This window comes from Sminthopsis crassicaudata, chromosome 2 (assembly GCF_048593235.1).
Source record: "Sminthopsis crassicaudata isolate SCR6 chromosome 2, ASM4859323v1, whole genome shotgun sequence".
Lineage (NCBI taxonomy): Eukaryota > Metazoa > Chordata > Mammalia > Dasyuromorphia > Dasyuridae > Sminthopsis > Sminthopsis crassicaudata.
Genome location: NC_133618.1, coordinates 50167183 through 50193306, shown reverse-complemented (window position 1 = coordinate 50193306; position 26124 = coordinate 50167183). Strand labels below are relative to the sequence as shown.

At 33.2% G+C, this 26124-nt stretch overlaps 1 protein-coding gene across 11 annotated transcripts in view; it reads left to right on the top strand.

Annotated features, from left to right (window-relative positions):
• ZC3H18 (zinc finger CCCH-type containing 18) overlaps positions 1–26124 on the top strand; it is an 83115-nt gene that overhangs the window by 37207 nt on the left and 19784 nt on the right. For all 11 annotated transcript variants that reach the window (XR_012485859.1, XM_074286223.1, XM_074286220.1 and 8 more), the window contains 3 exons: positions 13749–13940; positions 14598–14723; positions 20408–20509. Coding sequence is in view for 10 of the 11 variants with exons in the window: in XM_074286223.1 (XP_074142324.1) it covers positions 13749–13940; positions 14598–14723; positions 20408–20509 (420 nt within the window). In the remaining variant the exon portion in view is untranslated. The remainder of the gene's footprint in view (positions 1–13748; positions 13941–14597; positions 14724–20407; positions 20510–26124) is intronic.

Genomic DNA, 26124 nt, shown 5'->3' with positions numbered 1-26124 from the left:
GTCTATAACGTTCCTCCACATTTTCATTTAGGGTTTTCTTTCAGGAGTTGATTGATGGTAGGGAGTCTTTGAAAAATAGATTCCCATTGGTAAACCTCTAGTTTTTCCTGTATTTGTGACTTAATCTTGTCTATCCTATTTTAATCTTCTTTCAGTATTTTTCTGCCAAAGTTTGATCAATCCCTTTAATTCACTGGCTCTCTTGTCAGCTATTGAGTCAGCCAATTAGAGGTTCTGTTAATCAGTAAGATATAGATAGGTATCTTGACCCATGTGACCGTGACCTTTGCTCTGTAGTTGTTTTTTTTTTTTTTTAAGTCTATTCAAAATTTCCTCATCATCTTCTAGATATAAAAATAGCTCGACTAATTGTGAGTTGGCAGACCACCAACTGGTATTTTGTCTGAATTTACTTTAGATGGCATGATGCCAATGTTTTGGGCTTAGACAGAAAAGTAAACTTGATATATGGCTAAATCATCTACTTTTCAGTTCCAAGCTAAAATCTAATAAATGTTCTTGATTTGTGGATGAATTCTATAGATGCTCAAGGTGTTTTCTGACATCACTATGGATTTGAACATTATGACAGAAGATGTCTTAAAAGCAGTTAATGTTTTTCACAATCTATGACTTTTAAGTCTACCGGTATATAAATACCTTTTCACAATAAGCATCTAACTTAAATCATGTCAAGAATGTTGTAGTAGAGCTTCCTACATAAGGGAATGCTAAGATTACAAAACCTTTTGTAATTTTTTAAAATCACCTCTAGGAGCTTTTTGTTAACATTTTCATAAATAGTAAAAAATTTTCCTTAATTTGGACTTCATTAATTTTTGATAATTTTGAAATTGTATCAAATTTGACTTTTGCGTGTCTTTTTTTTTTAATTTAATTTTTATTTTATTTTGTAATTATAACTTTTTTTTTTTTTTTTGACAGTACATATGCATGGGTAATTTTTTACAACATTATCCCTTGCACTTACTTCTATTCAGATTTTTTTCCCTTCCTCCCCCAACCCCCTCCCCCAGATGGCAGGCAGTCTTATACATGTTAAATATATTACAGTATATTCTAGATACAATATATGTGTGTAGAACCGAATTTCTTGTTGCACAGGAAGAATTGGATTCAGAAGGTAAAAATAACAGTTTACACTCATTTCCCAGTGTTCCTTTTCTGGATGTAGCTGGTTCTGTCCATCATTAATCAATTGGAATTGGATTAACTCTTCTCTATGTTGAAGATATTCACTTCCATCAGAATACATCCTCGTATAGTATCATTGTTGAAGTGTATAATGATCTTCTGGTTCTGCTCGTTTCACTTAACATCAGTTGATGTAAGTCTCTCCAAGCCTCTCTGTATTTCTCCTGTTGGTCATTTTTTACAGAACAATAATATTCTATAACATTCATATACCATAATTTACCCAACCATTCTCCAATTGATGGACATCCATTCATCTTCCAGCTTCTAGCCACTATGAAAAGGGCTGCCACAAACATTTTGGCACATACAGGTCCCTTTCCCTTCTTTAGTATTTCCTTGGGATATAAGCCCAGTAGTAGTATGGCTGGGTCAAAGGGTATGCACATTTTGATAACTTTTTGGGCATAATTCCAGATTGCTCTCCAGAATAGTTGGATTATTTCACAACTCCACCAACAATGCATCAGTGTCCCAGTTTTCCCACAGCCCCTCCAACATTCATCGTTATTTGTTCCTGTCATCTTAGCCAATCTGACAGGTGTGTAATGATATCTCAGAGTTGTCTTAATTTGCATTTCTCTGATCAATAGTGATTTGGAACACTCTTTCATATGAGTGGAAATAGTTTTAATTTCATCATCTGAAAATTGTCTGTTCATATCCTTTGACCATTTATCAATTGGAGAATGGCTTGATTTCTTATAAATTAAAGTCAATTCTCTGTATATTTTGGAGATGAGGCCTTTATCAGAACCTTTAACTGTAAAAATGTTTTCCCAATTTGTTACTTCCCTTCTAATCTTGTTTGCATTAGTTTTGTTTGTGCAGAAACTTTTTAATTTGGTGTAATCAAAATGTTCTATTTTGTGATCAATAATGCTCTCTAGTTCTCCCTTGGACACAAACTCCTTCCTCCTCCACAAGTCTGAGAGGTAAACCATCCCATGTTCCTCCAATTTATTTATGATTTCGTTCTTTATGCCTAAATCTTGGACCCATTTTGATCTAATCTTAGTATGTGGTGTTAAATGTGGGTGACTTTTGCATGTCTTAAGAAAAAATAACTCAAAAGGCCCCAGAGTTTCTGTTTCTAGTTTATTCAAAGCTTTTTTTTTTTTTTTTTTTTTTTTAATGTTCCCCTTCCCTTAAACATGTGGCATTTTCAATTTGACTTTTTAAGTCAGGAAGATTTAACTTCTGAAGCACTGTGTTCCTTAATAGTCATATTTAAAATTATTTTACTAAGAATTCTTTACCATTTTTTGATTAGAAGAAAAATGGAAATAGAACTAAGCAAAAAATGGAGAGAACCAACTCCGTTTTTGAACTTACCAAGGGCATGAAGTTTAACATTATTATGTCCTAATGAAGTTAGCATGACAGAGAAGCAGATGGCTTAATTACAGAATGTCCTAGTAGACTCAGATCAGCTATTTTCAGTTTTGTGTCCATACCTTCCTGAATTAGACTTTTGTGGGGTTTTTTATGAATCAAAAGTTTCAGAATTAAGAATGAATACGTAATAGAAATGCCCTACACTGGAAATTCTCATCCTGGTTCTGCCAAAAATTAGTGCCGTGGGACTGATTAAGGTTGCTTAAACTTTGTGAAACTTGCTTATTATAAAATGATGAGGTTGAATTGTTTGATCATTAATGTTGCTTCTGGCCTAAATCCTATAAAGCTGGATCCCATCCTCATGTAATTATCCATACCATTCTCTTAACTTTGATTATTGATAAGATTGTTCCATATACCTATCTCATTGGTGCTAAGAGGTTTTTTAATCTTAGAACCTATTACTCTAATTAGCTGAACCCTTTATTCTCAAAGATCTAGAACTTCAACTAGATCAAAATTTCCAAAGTTATACTGCCATTTCCTTTGACCATCCAGGTTTGTGACAATAAATTATCTTTTTTAATCATGAATTATTTTATTATGAACATTTCATTGAACAAAAGGCTAGAGAAAAAGGATTGTGTTTGAAATTTTGAGTCTCTATTAGAGCAATAACTTTAATTAGGATATCCCATTTCTATAACAGTTATGTCTTTCTAATCACCCTTCCAGGAGAAGTTAAATGTCTCAAAGTTTTCAGACATGTTGGAATTTTGATTGACTATGATTAAAGATTTTTTTCACATTCTCTTCTACAAAGAGGAGAGTTATATCCATCAAATGTATTAAAATTGAAATAAGTGTAAGAATTTTGTCAGATATCAGTTAGCATCTATTACACTGCTTTATTCAAGTTGTAGCATTTCAAGGGTATCCAAAAATCTTAACATTTGCTAATACCATCCTGAACTTAGCTCTAATTTGTTTCCAGACATTAAAAAGATTAATGCTATGTTATGGCAACATGTTAAAATATTCACTGGACATTTTAATTTCAAAATCATGATCAAGTACTTAATAATCTTCACTTAGTCTATTTACTTTTAAGTCTTTCATGCAAACTCTAAATCTGTAGGAACCTTTTAAATCACAAAACTTAGGCCTCATAATCCCAAGAAAGTACTTCCTGAAATGTAGTGAGGGGAACACACAAAATATAAACGCATTGTATATTCCTCTGCTTTTCAAGGATTAACTCCACACATTAACTTTACTAGCATTGGAATTAACTCTCAAGTTGAGGGCAGGTTAAGAAAGTATGAACCTGGGGGCAGCTAGGTGGCTCAGTGGATAGAGCACCAGCCCTGAATTCAGGAGGACCCGAGTTCAAATTTGGCCTCAGACACTTAACACTTCCTAGCTGTGTGACCCTGGGCAAGTCACTTAACCCCAGCCTCAGAAAAAAAAGAAGGAAAAAAAGTATGAACCTGATAATGAACTACCTCATCCCTTGACCAAGGATCAGCATAAATTTAGCTTGGAAAAATTGATCACAAGATTGGTAGTGAAATTTTTCTTATCTCTTTTTGAAATCCAACTGACTTATTAGCAATCTTATAAATCAATCAATGAATCACATATCCTTAAGAAGAAAAAAAAATCAAGAATACCACTAAAGCCTAAGAGAGGAAGAAGTCAGTGTGTTCCTCTAAACCAAAGCTTCTTAGGTGGGATTCATGAATTCATTGGAGTTTTTAGATACATAGATAGATAGATAACTATTTTACTCTAATTGGTTTCCTTTTCAATCTTTATATTTAGTTTGTGTATTTAAAAATCTCTTCATCCAGATAATTCTATGAAGAGGTCCATAAGTTTTGACAGACTGCCAAAGAAAGGGTCCATGACTCAAAAAAGCTTTATTCTAAAATATCTGACCCTCATTTTTTCCTAGTTTTTGATATAACTTCCTTACGTAGGATACTTTGTGTTGTTAATTCATTTTAGTCTGATTCTTTGTGACCCCATTTAGGGTTTTCTTGACAAAGATACTGGAGCATTTGCCATTTCCTTCTCCAGCTCATTTTACAGATGAGGAAACTGAGGCAAACAGGGTTACATAATTTGTCCAGGATTATGCATTAAGTGTCTGAGGCCAAATTTGAACTCAAGAAGATGTCTTCCTGACTCCTGACCCAGTCTTCTATCCATTGCATCACTTACCTGCTCCATTTAAGTGCCCCTCTTGAAATATTTATTTTTAGGACAATTCTCATTTTCTTCCTTCTACACACTTTTACTAGTTCTTTTTCACTCCCCTGATTGCTTTGCTCTAGGATGTTAGCTGCTAATTGTTTGTACTTCTATTTGTATTTTCTCATTTTGCCCAGTATTTACTTCCAGGTTGCTCTTTAATTTTTTTTTTTAAACAATATTTGAATATCAGTACAATCATTTGTATTTAAAATTTTTGACAACACATAAAGTAACAACTTTTCAATCTCTTAAGTTTCAGTCAGAATACTTGATCCCATCTTCTTATTCTGTCTTTCATTTTGTGATACTAACTAATAAGTTAATTTCTTTGTATTACTTATAATTTATAATATTGTTATTTGGCAAAAGGTTTAGACACAGAGGTCCATGTAACCTTGATATAATTGTTTGCTCCTGACTATCACTCACTTCACATATCAAATAGCTAAATCTTGCTCTTCCTACCTCCATAGCATCTATTACATCTATACCCTTCTCTTCATTGATATAGCTCTTATTCTAATTCAAGTCCATATCATCTGTATCTTTGTTCTATTGCAACATTCTCCTAAGATCTCCCTGCCTCAAGCCTTTCCCTACTCTAAGTAAGCCATTCTCCATACCAGAGTGTTTTTCTGGAATCATTGAAACTGTTATCATGCCACAGTAATCTCTACTGGGTTCTTATCACCTCTGGTATTAAATCTAAACTCTTTTGTTTGATATTCTGTGTTCTTCATAACCTGGCTCTACTTTCAGATTTATTATACCTTATTCCCCTCCATTCGTGGACTCAGTGTTAAGACAAAATTGACCTTCTTATATCTATTTAGCATATAATGTACATATTCATGTCTAAATTAATGCAAATGAAGTAAATTTATTGATATTCAAGTGCACCTTATAATTTTTGACTTCTTGAAAAATATTTTAATATTCATTATGCTTAGGTTTTGCTACATTCATTTGTCTCACATGATTTGGTATTGAGTTCACAAGATTTTGACACATGTTCTTTAATCATCATGAAATCACACTATATGGAATAATAAACATACCTTCTACAACAAACATTTCATTTTTCCAAGTTTATAGGCAGCTAACGTTATCTTTTTCTCTATTTCTTGGATAAATACGTACCATAATTTAATATTCCCTCAGTGGGGACAAGATTTCCAGGCCCACTGGAAGGGAAAAAAGTCCCCCAAATATGTTTTGTTTTGGAATAGATTTTTAATAGTAGAATGAAAATTCTTCAATTTTAACTACTCACCTGAATTTTTTCTGACAGTAGTTTTGACATAATCTTGAATGAAAAGGTGAGTTTCATCAATAAAAACCTTTTCTCAATCTTGAGTACTCCAGTTTTTATTTTATGTATAATGAGGTTTTTCTTCGTTAGGAACAATAAGCTATTTGTTTTTAAATTATTCTTGTTTGTTTCTTCAGCTTCCGGCCTGTACTAGACTACAGAGAAATCAGTAATAAACATTCCATCTGCCAAATTCCGCTGAAGGTTTTCACCTGTTTTTAAAAGTTTAACTAGACTTTTGTGCATCAACAGTTTTAATTCTTCCATGGTGTTTTTCATTTTCAGCCCCACTTCGCTTTGAGCTTCAGAGAAATTGATAGCATTATTATATTCATTCTTAAAAACCAAACCAAAAAAAAAAAAAATCAATGAAATATGGGTATGTCATGAAATTCAACACTAATTCTGTTTTTATCTAGTCAAGATCAAACATTCTGAGCCACTAAAATGTCAGCACATGCATGACTACTGATATCTCAAAAGAAATCATACCATAAGAATTGCTCCTTCCAAGTAATTTACTCGCTGAGCCATTCTTTCTGCATAGCATATATGTGTGCTCCTTCTATTAAAAGTAAATTTCTTGAGTCAGGGACTGTTTGCTTCTGTCTTTGCATCCCCTGTGAATAGCCTGATGCTTGATACATAGTAAATACTTAATAAATACTGTTTGATTGAAGAATATGTTCTTTTCCTCTTCTTCTTTTTTTTTTTTTTTAAAACAATACTGTGTTTTACTAGATTACCTTCCAGAAAGATTTTAAAAGATTATCATTCTGACAGTAATAAATAATGTGAATCTACTTCTCCACAACCCCTATTTAGTTTTTATTTTCAATAAAAATGAGGGAGTACCTAGAGTTTGGTTTTTGTTTTTGTTTTGTTTTGTTTTTTAATTTGCCTTTGATTATAAGTGAGATTGAGCATTTTTCAAGAGATTATTAGAAATGTATTTCTTCTTTCAAAAATTATACCTTTATCCTTTGGGTTTTTTATTCATTGTGGATTGAAAGTTACCACAATTTTAACAGTTCCTCATATATCTTAGGGCAGGCATCTGAGTGGCACAGTAGATAAGAGTGAGTTCAATTTGTCCTCATATACTCAATTAGATGTATGACCCTGGGTAAAACACTTTTAATCCATTTATCTCAGTTTCCTCATCTGTGAAGTGAGCTGAAAAAGGAAATGACAAACTATTCCAGTATCTTTACAAAGAAAACCCTAAATGAGACATAAAGAGTCAGACATAACTGAATGACTAAAGAACAATAATAACAACAAAAAAACCCACAACATGTATTTTAGGATGAGAAGTTTTTAATCTGCCATTTTTGGTATAATCTTTTGGTTTCAGATTTCTATCCTATTTCCAACATGTTTGGGAAGGGAGGAGGTCTGTTTGTATTTTACAGAAATTTTAAACACAGTTCTAGTCCCAATTAATTCCCTTTACTTCTCAATCAAAAAACATTCATCTCTCCTGTGGAGATAACATGGTATTCGATTTTCTCCCATCTTATTTTAATAGTTTATTATTTTACATTTAAGACTGTCACTAGCTGGAATTAATGGTTCACTCTTAACTTTTCTCCCCCCTGCCATGTTCCCCATTTCCTTTTTCCCTTCTCTGTTGATTATATTACTACCTAGACTTACAACATCAGAGTCATCCTTAATATTTTTATCCTTTAATCTTAATTCTTCCTCACCATGATCCCTATCACATTGTTAGCTAAGACTGATTAGTTTTACCCATGTACCATCTCTTATTTCTCATTTTTTCTCTGCCTATAAAATCATTGTCCTAGTTCACTCCTATATCCTCCCTTAATTGGTCTCTTTGCCACTAGACTCACATCATTCAAATCCAATTCCATCCAAATGCAAAATTAGTCACCTTAAAGGGAAAGCTTACCCAGAAAAAAATGTAAATTCTTCTCTCTAAAAGAATTTAAATTCTTTCACAATCTGTTTACAACCTAATTTTTTAGATCATTGACACAATGCTTATGAGATAAATAAATAGAGAGAGAAAACGAACACACAAGCTCTACTTCTAGGGTGAGAGAATCTTGGTGCAACTATCACTTGTGACACTATTTGTATAGCCTTGGACAAATGACTTGGCCTCCCTGGATAGAGTATGTTCTCAGATTGAGTATATGGGTAATAAGGTAGTATATAAATATATATGTTTAGAAGATGTGATTTTAGATCCAGGTTTTGAAACAGTGAGAGTCAGAGATTGGTGTGGAAGATAGAGGATATTCCAGGTAAAAGGAACAAAGAATTGAAGAAGAAATAAAAATTGGGCTTGGGGCTTGGGGCAGTTGGGCAGCAAACAAATTAAAATTAACTTGCTTGAATAATTGGAAATGAGCTTGGAGATATAGAAAGTACAGGTAGCCTATTCCTTCTTGGGTGTTTGTTTTTTAATTGTTAGAAAGTCTTTTCTAACATTAAGTTTAATTTTCCTCTTTACAATTTTTACCCTTTGGGCCAAACAGAACAAATCTAATCTTTTCTTCCAATATGACAACCCTGACACTCCTTCAGAAACCTGAAAATAGTTATGATGTCCTCCTTGAGTTTTTCTGTAAGTTAAATATGCCTGGTCTTGTTTATTTTCATGTCTCAAGGTTCAAAGCCTCTCACCATCATGATCCCCCTCTGGATGCTTTTCTAGTTTAGTAATGTCTTTCTCAAACCACATTGCCCTATTTATCTCACTAGTACCAGAACTGGCATTAGTGACTTCCTTCTGCTATCACCTCCCATTCTTTGTGTAAATCTTATATGTACTTTTTTTTTTTTTTTTTTGCATGCTATCAATGATACTCTGTTAGAATATGAGTTTCTTGAGGTCAGGGATTATCTTTTTGCTTTTATTTTTATTACTAACACAGTTCTAGGCACATGGTAAAATGTTTGTTGACTGTTGATTGACTGGTAGATCTAAACAAAATACTTCAGATGTAATATTAGCCAATGCTATTCTATCTCACTACTATATACTATAACCAGTGCATCTGGACTTCACTAAAACCTCCAGATCCTTTTTAAAACAACTGTTACCTATTTCTTCTTCATCTTAAACCTGTGAAGTTGATTTTTTTATTTATCCAAGCACAAAGACTTCACATATATCCTTGTTGAGTTTCATCTTATTAGATTCAGCCTACTAGCTCTAGCCTGTCAAGATCCTTTTAGATCTTGAGTCTTTTATCCAGTATGTTAGCTATCCCAACTAATGTTGTCATTCATAAATTTGATATACTATTTATGCCATTAGTCAATACATTGAAATGTTAAACAACATAAGACGAAGCACAGCTTCTTAGGAGATGTGCTAAAGATCTTCTGCTATATTTATGTTTATTTATACATATATATAGTAATTAATATTGAGCAATTAACAACCACTCTTTGGGTCCAGTCATCCATCTTAGTATCTATTTGATTATATTATTATTATTAATCTATACCTCTCCATATTCTCCAGAACAAATTATATAAGATACTTTAATACAAATTTTGCTAAAATCAAGGAAAATGATGTCTACATTTTTCACCTCACCTACTAGTTTAGTTATCTTGTCAAAAAGAAGAAGAAATTGCATTAGTCTGGCATGACCTGGGTAATTTTTTAAAGCTTTTTAAATTCAGTTAACACTAATTTTTCCAGAAATTAAAGTTAAAGTTACTCAACAAAAATTTGTATACTCTTATTCTGTTCTCTTTCTTTATTGAAAATTGGGAACAGCATATGGTTGTTCTGTTTTCCATGATCACTGAGAGTGGCACAATGATCATATATCTGTCAGTTCTTTCAAGACCCAAGGATGTAATTCATCTGGGTCAGGTGACATGATGTCATCAAGTAAAATAAGTATATTCCCTTCTGATCTCTTACTTGGCTATCAGTTTGTTTTGTGAATCTAGTGTAAAGATTATTCTCTTCAGATAAAACAGAAATGAAAGAATTGAATAACTCTACCTTCATTCTTTTCTTCAGTTATCTCCTAAGAAAAACTCCTCCTTTGATCCTCCACCTTTCCCTAATAAAGTTTGGGGGGGCGGGGAGACTGAAACAACTCACTCTTGAAATTTCACATTCCTGGAATTATTTTTACAGGACTAAGCCATCTTCTGTTATCTGGCATTGTTTCCATTTCTTATTTTAAATATCAGTAGGTTGATTAGTTCCATGTGCATTTATACTAATTTCAACAAATCCTTTTTTTCCCTCTCCTCAATGGAATTGTTTTTCTAAATGACATTGGAATTTTATTCTTCTTAAGTATCTCTCATTGTTCCTGGGCTTACTTCTCCTAAGTGTTAGACCAAAGGATCCTACCTTTCCTCTGGATCATTTGAAATTTACCTTCCTGAAAATCTTGGATCCATGTCAAACTATGCCCAAGTTTCTTCTCCTTTATCATAAACTCTGGAATGGAATGGACATTTTCCCCTAAGTTTTCCATTATTTCTATGCCAGAAATCATTTCCTCCTTGTTAGTGAGGTTCAGATCCAGAGTATAATTAACTATTCTGTCTTTTAGAAGAGAGAACTTGAACAGATTTCTGGCTAATTAAAATCCTCTATATTATGTTATGACTCTGTTTCCTAAACTTCTCATCCATTTACCTTTTCTGTCTAGATGGTCTATATTTTTCTCCAGTAGCAAAATCACTTCTCCTTTTCCCTCTTTTGACTTTCACCCAAAATATTTAGTCATGTTTCCCAACCTTATGATTTTTAGAATTCTTCACATCAGTTGATCTTATTATATAATGCTATGCCATTTCTTCCTTTCATCTTCATCATCATCTTAAGTTCCTTCTCCCCTTTACCTTTTTTTCCCAGAAAAGGAAGCTCTAGTCAGGGCTCACCCAATCAAACGGAAGAGCAGCATGGCTGTCCATAGCACTTGGATGAGTTTAGGGTCACCAATTACAAGCCTTCCAGTGAGGTGGAGAGCCACTATACCTTACATCTTTCACAACTCTTTATGCTAAAATTGCCTGAGCACTATGCTTTGCCCTGCTGCAGCACCTTAATTCTTGCAGGCTTTTCCATCTGCTCTACGGCTGGAATCTTATGTGTGTTGTCTTCCCTTATTGAAGTGTAAGCTCTTTGAGCCACACTATCTCCTTTTTTTTAGTTGTATCTTGAGAGCTTAGCATAGTGTTTGGCACAAATTTATTCTTTCATTTCAATTAAGCATTAAGTATTTCATTGGCTAATTCATTTGTAAGAATAGATAAAAGATATGTCAACTACATTTTCCCCAAAAGTAAGATAAATGGCAAAATAGACAATTCAGCAGTATTCCTATAATAAAACCCTTTAAATGTATAAAAATAATTCTCTGTACTATCTAAATATTAAAAAAAAAAAGAAAAGAAAAGAAAAAAGAAAATGAAGTCTAGTATTATATTCATTTATTTTGTGGATATATTAAGTGCCTATCATGGATGATACATCTACAAGATAATGGAATATAGAACAAAGATAAATAGTTCATTGCCTGTCGTCATGATGTTTTTGAGAGGATAATTGTCCATTGCTCAAAAAAAATATGATCTGCCACTAAAATTGATACAGTTTCAATTTCATATCTAGATTTAAGAGCATTTTTGAAGTTTTTTGGAATTATTTTTAAAAGGAATTAGCATTGGATAGCAGCTGGCAGGATATCCTACAGAGATGAATTTCTGAATAATAACTTAATTGCTAGTTATTTATTTATTTGCTAATTAAAGCAATCGTTCTTGAGAATAAAATACTGTTTGGCTATCTCTGTCAGTAGAAGATCCAATAGCTTTTCATCAGTTCATAAGAACTTTTTCCAGTTCTTATGGTGTTGATAAAGGTGCTTGGAATATATCCAGAATTTCCTGTAATGCAATTATGTGAAAAGACTGCACACAAATACTTTCTGGGCTCCATATTGCTGCTATTGAAGCAGCCAATTTATCTGGATTCCAGATAGTTTTAACCACAGAATAGAAGGGGAATTCTTAATAATGTGAAAATGTTGACTCTTAAAGAGTTGTAGACAACCTAGATTAACTAGTCTGTCTACAATTTAAAATACTCTCTCTGGGCATGATTGTGATCATGGAGACAAACCAAACTTCTTTCTGCCTTTCCTCCTATCATGGCATAGAGTTTAAAATTTTAAGACCAATCACAGGCACAGCAAAGAGCATTCTATCTTTTTAAATTTCCCTCTTTTTTCTTAATTCCCCTTTGTTATTAGTATTTAGCTAGACTGAAATACTCTCTAATGATTAAGGCAAATCCTGATTAGAAACACAAACTTCTTGTTTAAATATTTAGGCTAAGATAACAACTCAGAAGTAAAAAAAGTGAAAGAAACTTTTGAATTGCCTCTCAGAATGGCATCTGGTTTTTCATTTCCTTTATTACAATTGGGTATGGTTATATAGTTATGGTTCAGGGTCTTGAGCTGAGATGAGAGGAATTTTTATTCTTGGTTTTAGTGGTAATGTGTATTTTGGTTAACTCAGGTGTTATACTTAAAATTTTGGATCCCCAGAGTACTAAGAAATATCTGTTAACTGAGCAAATCTCAAAAGCAAAAAATGAAACACTGATATTCGTTTTTTTGTTCTGATCATTGGTCTTACTGACTAGCTTCATCTGATATGATATAACATTCCATAAGTAATTTTGATTATCTTAGAACTTTTTCCTTAGAGATCTGAAATCATTAGCTTTCCAAAATTCCGAACTGTTATCCTTAACCCTGGTATTACCTAATTCTCTCAGAATATATTTATATCCTGAAATGTAAGCCAAAAAAAAAAAAAAGTCATATGTTCTAGGCATCTACCCTGTCTTCAAATAGTATGCCTCGACTACATCTTTAATTGTAAGAGCCATTTTAGCCAGCTAGACCTGTACATACTCATTTGGAGAACGATTCAAACCTGGGGAGCTTTCGTACCACAGGAAACAAAAGTGCTCAGGGTAGTCTCACTTCTGATATTTGCTTTTATTGGATTTTTTTTTATTATTGTCAGTTTGCCAAACCATTGCCCACTAAGTTCCTTATAATATGCAAGTCAACATTGATTATATGGATTAGTTTACATTTAGGGCCTTAATGGGATATCTTCTCCTTATCACTACCTTTGAATCTTATTGCTTTCTAGTTCTTTTCTTGATAATTCTTTCAGGATCTTTCTGTTTTTATGATTGAACTAGGATATTTATTGCTTATTGAAGTAATAAAATCTTTTAAAGATCATACTCTGTATTTTAAAATTTGTAAGGCAGGATTTTTTAATTATACACAGACTTTATTGCATTGTGTTAAAAGAGTTAAGGGAGTCTTACACTACTTTGCTCAGTGGAATGAATGAATCTTCCTTTAAAAGATCACTTTCCCCCAAGAGAAAGTGCCTGTTTGCTTCTAGATCTCTTTGCCTTTCATTTACAATGTTGTTCTCTTACAAAACAGCTAGATGATACATTGATTAGAAGACATTTATGAAACAGAATGCTCTTGTAGCTTTGGAACTTCAGTTCCATATGATAACAAGAGAACTCTGTTCTTTATTAAAATTGGTGTGTACATGTTTTCAGCCGTCAACCTGAGCCACCAAAGAAGGAAACCACATCAACTGGCCCACAGGTGAAAAGAGCAGATGAATGGAAGGATCCTTGGCGACGATCTAAATCCCCTAAAAAGAAACTTGGTGTATCAGTTTCTCCAAGCCGTGCACGGAGGCGTCGAAAAACATCTGCCTCATCAGCATCTGCATCCAATTCCTCCAGGTAAGGAGCACTTTGAGGGAAAGTGAAGGTTAGAATACAATGCAATGAAATCCCTGAATTATATTCTTTAGATATTTTTGGTTTATTGTTATTAACAACAGCTGTGTTTTCATTTTGGACTAGTTTTTATTCTGAGTGAAACTTAGATGAAGTTGTTTCCCAATGAAAATAGGAAAAGGTGAGAATTAATTTCCAGATAAACAAAATTTGTAAATAAACTGAGGTGTTTTATGGAATAAAATGAAAGTAATAGCCACATAGAATCTCTTTTGCAAGACTACCAAAAAAACCAATGGATCTCTTGTACCTTTAAGGCCAGTCTTTAATAGCTGGTGAAAATTCAATGTGTCAGAATGGTGATATTAAATGCTTTCTCTGAGAAAGCATTTGGAATTCTATGATTCTAGATAGGGGGGAAAGGGACAGGATGGGTAAGACAGATGAGAAGACATTGACATGTTATGCACAATGCCAGGAAAAAAAAAAAAAAAGAAATTATAAAAATGGATTTGGCTGAATTGTGTCCATAAAACTCTCTAAATGAAAGAAGGGATACATAATTTTGAGAGAGAATTCTCAAAACTGAGAGTTAACAAAGTTAAGTAACCAAATTTTCCTTAAGTTGATAGAATGACTTTCCTCCCTTTCTTTTGTTAGATCATCTTCTCGTTCATCATCATACTCTGGTTCTGGCTCCTCACGATCCCGGTCCAGGTCCTCATCCTACAGCTCCTATTCTAGTCGGTCTTCTAGACACAGCTCATTCTCAGGCAGCAGATCCAGGTATACTTTCTTTGGCCAGTGCTCTCCAGCGTTACTGCCTCCCTGCTCTTCTGGAAAAAGAGATGGAAGCGGGTCAAAGGCAATCTATGGACTTTGTGTTGAACGACTTTATTTTTATACAGTTTTCATTTGGGGCCTTGGTTACTTACAGTTTGGGGGCCTCTTTCCCCATGTACCCTCGCAACAAAGGCAGTCAACCAGGGTACCTCTTTAATAATTCCTAAATTCCGGTCAAGGTAGTTTGCTCTCCATGGAGGGTCTCTGTCTCCTTGTCTCAGGTAGGTAGGCTATATTCTTCTGCTAAATGTTTGATTGCTTTGAAATGATTTGTGTTAACTATAAAATGTTGAATGCTATGTTTTAAGTTATTAATATGTCCTAAGACTAAATGGAATAGAATATAATTGTTGTAAGTTTTGATAAATGAAATGGAAATGAAAATATAAACTTTTTCTAGAAATACCAGTTTCAGTATATTTTCCTAGTATGGAATTGAGCTAGACCCTCAAAAAAATTGGGAGCTGTATAATAAATGAGCACATACCCCAATTTTGGGCTTCTCCAGCCACCAAAATGTTTTTACTAAAAGTTTAGATACTCCCTCTTTTAGAACTGCTGTTGATTTTTGTTTGTTTGTTTTTAATTGTTAATATTCCGTTCCAAATTTTACTTAGTCATTTGTTTTCAGTTGCTTATAAGTCAGAACTGAATGAAATTTAAATGAACTACATTCACCAAATGTTTAAAGCTCTATACTTCTTTAATTGCCTTTCCCCTTTGTACTTCTACTTTTTTACTTTTAACAACTATTGACAGATCATCTCAGGCTTAACCCTATTGCATTTTTATGAATACACACAGATTCTGACACTGTCTCACACTTTGCTAACATGGACTGCTTCTGTTTCTGTATTCAGCATAAATCTCCTTTTCTCCTTTATGTAACTAATCACAGATTTGGAGAAGATTGGCTAACAGGAAGGGCATCTAAGATCACTGACTTTAGAGTTAGAAAGTACCTTATAATCCAGTTAGTCCAGTTTCTTCATTCACAGATGAGGAACCTAAGACCTGGAGAATTTAAGTAACTTGCCCAAAGTTCTTCACAGCAACAAGTATCAGAGACAGTCTTCTAACTCTAAACCCAGCCCTTTTCTCTCTGTACTGAATGGGTTGGTTGGGCTGCACATGTAGGCAGCTTCTGTTTTAGATTCTATCCTGGACTGGGAATCATTTTATTAATATACCATGAACTAGGAAACCTAACAGAAATATACTATTACTCTTACTATATCACCTTTATATTTACTAATAACTAGAATATTCCACTCTTAGCTAAAGTCCATTAAGTAGAATATTTAAAACAATTTAGCATTAGCTTTTGGAAGAATGATGCTTTTCTTCCTTTTCCCCATTGTTTCATTGTAAAACTTTATTATTGGATATTATTGTTGTATAAAGCCTTTAATGCTTTCAATTCTGATTGATAGATGATTCCTATGGCTATGGAATAACAAAGTTCTAACAGATTCCTTACTGAAGGAAAGTAATATTATCATATAACTTTGTACAGAGAAATAATTTGTATAAATAAAAAGTTCAAATCTTTTTGAACACCTACTATGACCTAACCATTCTTCTAAGTACAATTGGATAAACAATTTTGGACCAGGATTTAGAAAATATTGCTTGTACCCTCATGGATTTGAAAATGAGATTCATACAATATACAATATTTGTGCTGGGTTTGTTTGTTTTTTTTTTTTGTCTTTTTTCTGAGGCTGGGGTTAAGTGACTTGCCCAGGGTCACACAGCTAGGAAGTGTTAAGTGTCTGAGATCAGATTTGAACTCGGGTCCTCCTGAATTCAAGGCTGGTGCTCTATCCACTGCACCACCTAGCTGCCCCCAATATATAATATTTGTATGTGGGAAAAGACTCAAAAAGACTTTTCCAGGTCATCTAGAATGTTAAAATACTAAGGTACATCTGTGTAATGTTTTATCATTTTTATAGCACTTTAATTATATTCTCATTTGATTGTCCCACCCATTTTTCGTGGTAAATATAGCAAGTGCCATCTCCTTACTTGACAAAAGAAAAAACTCTGGTCCAAAAAAATAGTTTGCTTTAAGACATTTCACTAATATTTGGTGCTTCCAGAAGACACTATGAACTATGAGTGACTCTACCCACTGGTGAACCTCAAACATATATCAAAATCTCATTCAAATGAATATAAACGATGAATAGAAACAAGTACATAATAATCTGTAATCTGAAGCAGTATTAAAATTATAGTTAACTCAGGAAATATTTCCTTAGGAAAATAAGTTAGGAATAACAGGGCAAGTCTGTTGGAATGATGAGTGGTGACACCTTGGCACATGGAAAGACAGAGATGGAAACAAGCAAACTATGTGCTAAGTTTGATTTGTTTGAGAAATGTAATTCAATAGAAAACCTTGAAGACCCAATAGAGGAATTGGAAGGAAAATAATACTCTTGGTGATGACAGAAAAAGCCAGAGAAATACATTTGGATGTAATTTTGTGCAGGTTGCAGTTTAAACCATAAGAACAGAGGAGCTTCCCTTTTTCTGTTGAGTTTAGCCAGAATACATTTTGTGAGACGACAAAATTGGAAGCATATAATTTGGAAGCTTTATCCTAGCTCTTGAATCCAATTTTAATTAAACTCAAACACAACTATTGAAACCTCTGTAGCAGAAATTATTTTATTTGTAAACCTAATAAGTCCCATGATTTAAACATTAAAATCTTAGCAGTTACATGAAATTGTTATATGCCTTTGAAGAAAAATGCTATTAGTTGTTTCCCAAATAATTAATGAGTGACAACTTAAACAATCCTGGTACAACTTGGATTGTCAGAGGGAAAGTTTCAAGAATGATGAGTACTTCTTGCTTCCCTCTTTCCTCTTTTCCTCTTCTTAATATGTCATTTTTGAAAATGGGGGTGATGGGTTTCTTTTGAAAGAAATTGCCTATTGCAAGTAGGTAATTTGTTATGAAGTAAGTTCTTACAGGTTTGGAAGAAAGACAAAAGTAATATTCTTTTACGTTCAACTGTAATAACATTACTATAATTTACTATCATTTGGACCTTCCCACTCTTTTAAAAAATATTGAACTTGTATCCTAGTGAATCATTTTATAAATATTTCCTATCATATAACTAGTATTCAGTGAATAATGTTAAGGAATTGGATCATTAAGTTTCTTGAGAGCTTTTTTTTTAAACCTTACTGGTCTACATGGATATATAGTAGTAATTAGTTTATAATAATTCTTTTTATGTTTGGCTTCCAGAGTCAACAGAAAATGTTGAAAATTTTGCATGACAGATTTTAATAAGGAAAAATGTAATACAAGCATATTAGACACTTGCTTCATATGACATGAGTCCCATGAATCATTTTGATTGGTTTGGATTGGTTTGTTTTAATAATGTTCTTTAGGCACTTTAGTATTCACTAGCTTGAGGGACTCTCAGTCCAGGAAATGACTTTTGAGTGACCCTCAGACATTTAGTACATCTTCAGCTTAATCACCCATTTCTCCCTTTCTTTATTCTGATATCCCCATTTGCCTATAGAATATTTCCAGATGAATAATCCATTAATATCTTAAATTTATCTTGTCAAAACAGACTTTGACATTTTTCTGGAATTGCTAGTTTTCAGATATTTTCCCTGTTTTCCACTGTCTCCCACATGCTAAAATAATTTTTTAACACTGTTTTTTCTCATGTTCTTTCTTTATTGAAAAAGCATTGTGACATGGTGGGGAAAGTGATATAATTGGAGTGAGAAGACTTGCATTCAAATTCCATCTTTGCCCATTAGTACCTTTATGATTTCTTCTCTAGAGAGGCCTCAGTTTCCTCATCTGTAAAATGTGGGAGATGGAATGGAGTTTTAAGGCTACTTTTAGTTCTGCCCATAATCCCATTCCTTGTTTATAGCTCAACTTCATCTCAGCTTTGATGCGTTTCCACACCCCAAGCCTGTCTCTCCCCTCCCCTCCTTCATCCCATCACTGGTCCAAGTTCTGCAACTAATCTAGTCAGATGATCTCCAGAAAACCAACTTCTTCTCACCATTGCTACCACACAAGTCATTTCTCCTCAGCCATTTGTATACTTCCAGATCTGATACAGAACCTCATATCCATTCATTCATTCAACCAATAGTTGTATAGGGGCACATAAAGCACTGGAAATATAAATATAAGTACCCTCAAGGTCTTATGATTCAAACCCTTCATTTACAAGAGGAAACTGACCTTAAAAAAATGGTCACCCTAGAAGTCCATAGGATTTGAATCTAAGCCTTTGAACTTAAAACCAGTGTTTTTCCCCCACTGTACCACACAATCCTATCTCCACCTTGGGGGGAGGGAGGAATCACACAAATATTGTGATGGAAAGTGAGATGAGTATGGGTATTCAGTCAAGTGAGCCTTTGATGAAAAGGTAGGAACCATACTTGAGCCTTTGAAAAAAAGAGGAGGGAAAAGGAGGAATCAGGAGGCAGCCTGGGGCTAGAACAGAAAGCACTAGATTTGGAACTCTATAAATCATATCCAAATCCATGCTGTGTCACTTAAGACCTTTGTGACTTTGGGCAAATCACTCCTCTTTGTGGGCAAACTTTAATCTTATCTATGCTATGAGAGCTTTAGACTACAGGAGTTCTCCAACTCTAATCTCTTTTATCATTTGTGTTTTAAAACTGGGATGCAGAATGATCTAGATTCTAAAATATAATGTATGTTTTTGTGGGTATTGCAGGATAAGGCTGGGAAGCTAAGTTGGAATTAACTTGTGCAGTCCTTAAAAGGCCAAGTTTATTCTTCATTCAGTAAATAAATGTGGGACTATTGAATCTTTTTGAGGCGTGACATCAGAATAGTATAAGATTTCTTGGGGCAGTGTTACGAGAAATGAAATGAAGACAAGATGCGCTGAAGGCATCAAAGACCACTTAGAATCTTATCACAGTATATTAGGCTAGCAGAGACAAAGGCATTTTTAGTGGGAAATTAGAGAAAAAGAAGGATTCTGGAGACATTTAATTTTAAACTCATGAAAAAGAGAGGAATTTCAGTCAAATAATGATGCTGCCACAGGCCCTTCCATTTTAAAATACCTAATGCTTCACTCTTCTGCTCTGTATCTCTTCACTCCTTCCATATTAAGTGTTTTTAGGAGTTTGTGTTATATTTCTACCTTCTCACTTCATATGATCAATAGATTTTAAACCCCATAAGCTTAGGGTCCTCATCTTTAACAATTGTTTCTATAGCTACTACCATAAACTTCATTTGCATTCCATCAAATATTATTAACTTATTTTTATCTTTTGATATATTCCTTGCAGTTCTTCCACTATAAATTTAGGGTATATTAAAAAGAAAAAACTGAAAACAAAAGAGATCTGCGGTTGGGGAAAAGATTCATGAAGTTTTCCAACTACTAATAAATAATTAGTATCTTTCCATAAGTCTAGCCTAAATGCTTCACCAGAATGTTAACCCCTCACATGAGCTTACATTTTGCAAGGCATGTAGCATGGTAATTATTTTAACAGTTGTGTTTTTGGATTGTATATATTTATGCTATGTTTGTCCCTGATAGCCATTCCCTATTGTTTTACTTCCAGGTCTCGGTCTTTTTCATCTTCCCCTTCTCCATCGCCAACACCATCCCCACACAAACCTTCTATAAAAACTAAAGGAGAGCCTGCTCCACCTGCTGGAAAAGGGTGAGTTTGGATAAATTTACTTACTCAAAAAGTTCTCAGAAGAATTATCCCATTTCCCTATTTTTCCCACTAATTTGTTCTTTTTTTCTTATGTGTTTGAGATTATGGAAGGAGATTCATAAAGAAGGAAAGTCTTATAAAATGAAGTTCTGTTAAATATTTGTGATTGATGGCAGGACATCAAGTGACAGGATAAGCAAGAAAGTGAATGTAAAGTGACCAATTTCTGTAATAAAATGCTTTGAGTAGATGTGCCTGTGTTCTAATAGGTGAAAATATAGGAAAGTTAAATCTTTTGTGTTTATGCAAGTTTCTATAATTTAGTATCTCCTACATTGGCAAATAGGCTTTTCTTAACAGAGTTTTCCTGATCTGCAGCTTAGATTCCTGTTAAAGATTAGTTAGTAATGAATTACCTACTTCTATTGGGTTGTTCTCAGGTACCTTATCCACTCTAAAATGTCGTAGAAATATCTGTTGCTTCTGCCAAAAAAACAAAAGCAGTGTTAAACAGACTTATTTTTTTTCAATTTCTCCTAAATTAAATAAAATTTTTTGACATCTTAATTCTTTTTTTAAATTATTTTTCATTTCAAATACATGCAACGATAGTTTTCAATATTCACCTTTACAAAACCTTATATTCCAGAGTTTTCTCCCTGTCTTCCCCTCATCCCCTCCCCTAGACAGAAGGTAATCCAATATAGGTTAAACATGTGCAATATTTCTAAACATATTTCCATATTTATCATGCTATGCAAGAAAAATCAAATCAAAAGGGGGGGAAAGAAGCGGGAAATGGGGAGGGAGGGAATCTTTGCAGCAAATTTCTCTTATAAAGGATTTTTTTCTTTCTAAATGAACTGAGTCTAGTTAGAGGTTTTCAAAGGATATAAATAGACAGTTTTCAGAGGAATAAATATGCGCTGTCAGTAGCCATTGTGAAAGAAATGCTTGAAATAGAAATTAAAGCAACTTTAAGGAAGTTTTTCACATCCATTATATTAGCAAAGGTGACCAAAAAAATGAAATTGAAACATGCCAAAAATGAAATTGAAACATGCCAGAGGGGCTATTGGAAAACAGTTATTTTTATGCATTATTAGTATAGTTGACTAGGACAGTCTTTATGGAAAGAAATTTGGAACTATGCTCCAAAAGTTAGTGAATTCTGTATACCCTTTAATTCATCAATACTATTACTAGATTTTTACTCCAAAAGAGGAAAAGGACTTGCAAATTATAGCTCTTTTCCTGATTTCAAAGAATTAGGAACTGAGAGGATATCCATCCATTGGGGAATGGCTTAACAAGTTATGGTACATGAATATGATAGAATATTATTGTGTTGTAAGAAATGATAAAGGGAGAGAATTTCAGTAAATCTGGAACAATTTACATGAACTTAAGCAATGTGAAGTGAGCAGAACTAGGAGAATAATTTACATTGGTATCTGTCTTCAAACCCCATTGCCTGGCATGGCATCCATGGAAGATTTAAAATTTAAAACAATACATGTTGATGGGGGATATGTTTCTCTAATTAACCTCACCTCCAGCTGAAAGGGAGCTCATTTTCCACACATTGTTCATAGCATTATGCTACATGTGTTTGGTAAAATAAAGGGTTTTTTTGAAAAAAGTGACAATTTTGCTTAAATTCTTGTTAAAGCAGTCTAGTTCATAGACACAAATCCCAGGAAGTTACATAGAGAAAGCTTCTATATGTACCAGACTAGTTTTAGCATCACTCCCCAAACAGAAATGGTATATCTAGACTGTGTATGTGCTGGAGAGCATAATGCAGATACTACTGAGGCTGTGAGGTAGGCTTACCTTTGTAGGCCTTCAGTCTTTAAAGTTTTTATGGATGTTTTGTTTTTACATTGCTTGCAGTTATATTAGTCATTATGATTTTCCTTATTTCACTCTCTAATCATACAAATAATTTCCATGTTTCTCTGAATTACTTAGATCGATCATTTTTTGAACTTAAAATCAGTGATTTCATGGAAATAGGGACCTTATAAGGAAATTCAGAAAGCTATAGTTCTGCCATTACTCTGCTACCTAGTCTTGGGATCATGCATCTAGAGTTGGAGGGACCCCCAGAATGTAAACCCTGTGTCTTACAGAGGTGCTAGTGAAGCCCAAAAAGTCATGGTCTCACAGCTAATAAGTAACAAAAGTTCCTTGACTCCAAATTCAGAACATCTCATGTGTACTACACTGCCTCTGCTAAATAATTGCCATGGGGCATTACTGAGAGGGTGTGTGACTCACCTAGTCCCAGAGCTCTAACAAATTCAAGTCTTCCTGACTCTGAGAGTTCGCTCTATCTCTGAGACTACACTACCTCATCACAAGAGGTCCTGTGACTAGGATAGTATCTATTAAAACTTTGTTTCTATCTTTAATCTCCTGAGAATTTATGACCACAAGTAGGATTGCGTTGTCAGTTTAATACAGCTTAATTGCTTTTTTTTTATATAATTCTTTTATTTTTTCCAAAGTAGTTGAAATTCATAGTTCTATCAACCATATTCACACCTTGATTTTTGAGAAACAGCATGGTGGAGTAGAAAAGGCTCTGGTCCAAGAGTCAGAACTAAGTTCTAGTACGAACTCTAATATCAACAAGCTTTTTTGTGTGGAAAAAAGAAATTTTTTTTTTTAATAATACAAAAATGAGTAAAGAAAAAAATTGTCATGTATATATTGAGATTATAAGAGTATTCAATATAAAACAATTTTCATTTCAAGAAAACCTATATAATGAATACTACTTTTTTTCAAAGCTTCCCAGCTTTTCTTTGCCTCCTTGTTGGTTTTCTTTTGTTCTCTGCTGTGCAGTTTTTAGTTTATTTTCTCCCCACCCCAAAGTTTACAATTAAGCATGAATATATATGCATAGATATCTATAAACATACACAGACGTGTGTGTGTGTGTGTGTGTGTGTGTGTGTGTGTGTGTGTGTGTGTGTGTGTGTGTGTGTGTGTGTGTGTAAAAAAGGCTGTGCTATACTTATTTTCACCTGTTTTCTGTTTCTCTGAAGGCAGATAGCAATCTTCCTTCATGGACCCTTCATGGGTCCAAAGCTTTCCATGTTTTTCTAAATCAATCAGCATATCATTTCCTATACCACAGCAACCCATTCATAACCTATCTGAGAAATTGTTTGAGAAAGTTTCCCCTCCAAGTTTCTCCATTACTTCTATTCTTATCTACAGGGGTTTTATTTGTAGAAGAAAATTTTAATTTAAAATGATCAAAATTAGCCTTTTTATACTTCAAAAATGCTCTCTCATAGTTTAAGATCCACTGCTGCTATATTTTATATCTTTTTTCCCTTAGTTTCTTTGAAGTTCCTTTATTTTTCCAAATGAATTTTGTTAACATATTTTCTAACTCAGTAAAATAAATAATTTAATTGAGGTGACATTGAATAAGTAGATTAATTAGGTTAAATTGTCATTTAAAAATTATATTGACTTTACCTATCCATAATTATTATTCAGTTATTGAGAGTTGAGTTTTTTTGTATAAGAAATTTTTTATGTTTATGTTCATATAGTTTTGTTTCTATTTTGGCAGATAGACACTTGGGTGTTTTATGCTAAGTCTTTTAAGTGGACTAAAACAAAATTAAATAATATTGCTCATATATATTGTATTTTCTGTACTTTTCACTTTTGATTTAAATCTGTTTAAAGTAACTTTATCTGAAATCTTGATTATTAGCCCTGCTTTTTTAGATTCTAAATTTTACTCCTGCTTTTTTTTTTTATGTATTTTTTTATTTTTATGTTGTTTCCTGAAAGCAACATATTGTTGAATTCAAATTTTTATTCTATTTTCCATTTCTGCTTTATGGGTAAATTTGTCCCATTCACATTCTAAGCTACAATTATTTGTTGTATACTTTCCACCTACCATATCTCTCCTTACTTTACTGTTTTACTTCACCCTGGTATCTTACTCTCTTATTACCCTACACAGCTTTCTAAAAGTCCCTCTCTTATCCTACCTCCCTACTCCATCTCTTTGACCTCTTATTTCTTTCTGAATTTAGAAGATTTGTATATGTATGTGTATGTGTGTTTCCTTCTTTAACCCATTCCCAATAAGGCTCCAACACTATCCATACTACTAGCTTCTGTGTCAATTTTTCCTTTTATGCCTCATTTGTATGAGATAATTACCCCTTACCTCTCCTTACACGGTTTATTTTTCTGGAGTCACCCTATCTTTTAACCTACCCAGATAATAATAGTCTTAAGGGTAGTGCTAACATTTTCACATACACTAAGTAAACAATGACCTTATTGAGATCCTTATATTGGCCTTTAATGTTTATCTTATAGTTTTCCTGACTGTTATATATCAAATTTTCCCTGAAGTTCTGGGGATTTTGTCATAGAAATCTAAATATCCCCCTTTTTTTTTTTTTTTTTTTTCATTAAGGGTTATATTTAACTTTGCTGGGTAAGCTTCTCTTAGTTGTAAATTCAGCTTTTTTGCACTATGAAAATATAGTATTATTGTTTTATAATAAATGATGAGCAGGTTAACTTCAGAAAAGCCTTCAAAAACTACATGAAATGATGCTAAATGAAGTGAGTAGAACCAGAACACTGTATACAGCAATAAGATTATGTGGAAACAATGAGTTGATTTAAGGCAATTTCAATAGACTTGTGATGGAAAAAGCCATCTGCATCCAGAGAGAACTGTGGAGACTGAATGTAGATCACTGTGTAGTATTTTCACTTTTTTTGTTAATTTTTTGTTATTTTTCCCCCTTTTGATTTGATTTTTCTTACAACAGGATGAATGTGGAAATATGTTTAGAAGAATTGCACATATTTAACCTGTATTGGATTATTTGCTGTTTAGTGGAGGAAGGGAGGAAAATTTGAACACAAGGTTTTGTAGGGGTGAATGTTGAAAACTATTTTTGTATGTATTTTGAAAAATAAAAACCTAGTATTATAAAAAGAAAAGAAATACAGTATCCCAAGACATATGGTCTTTCGAAATAGTAGTTGCTAGTCTTCTGTAATCCTTATTGTAGCCCCATGATATTTAAATTGATTTTTCTTCTTGCTTCCAATATTTTTTCCTTAAGATGAGAACTTTGAAACTTCTGTAAGCCTTTGTCCTGGGATCTCTTTCATGTAGTGATTGATGGATTTTTTTTTTTTTCTATTTCTGCATTTTCTTCTTATTCTAGAACTTTAGTGCAGTTTGTCTTGATAATTTCTTGTAATCTTGCATCAAGATTCTTTTTAATCATAATTTTTAGGCAATCTGACTATTCTTATATTGTTTCTCCTTCATGTGTTTTCCAAATCACTTGTTTTTCTGAAGAGATATTTTACTTTCCCTTCTAATTTTTCATTCTTTTGATTTTGTTTCATTTCTTGCTATCTTAGAATTCCATTAGCTTCCCCTTGCCCAATTCTAGTTTTCAAGGAATCATTTTTTCTTAAGTTTTTGATTTCTGTTTCAAGTTGGTTGAATTTCTTTTCATAATTTTCTTGGATTGCTCTCTTTTCTCTTCTTAATTTTTCCTTGACCTCTCTTATTTGATTTTTAAAGTTTTTTCAAGAAT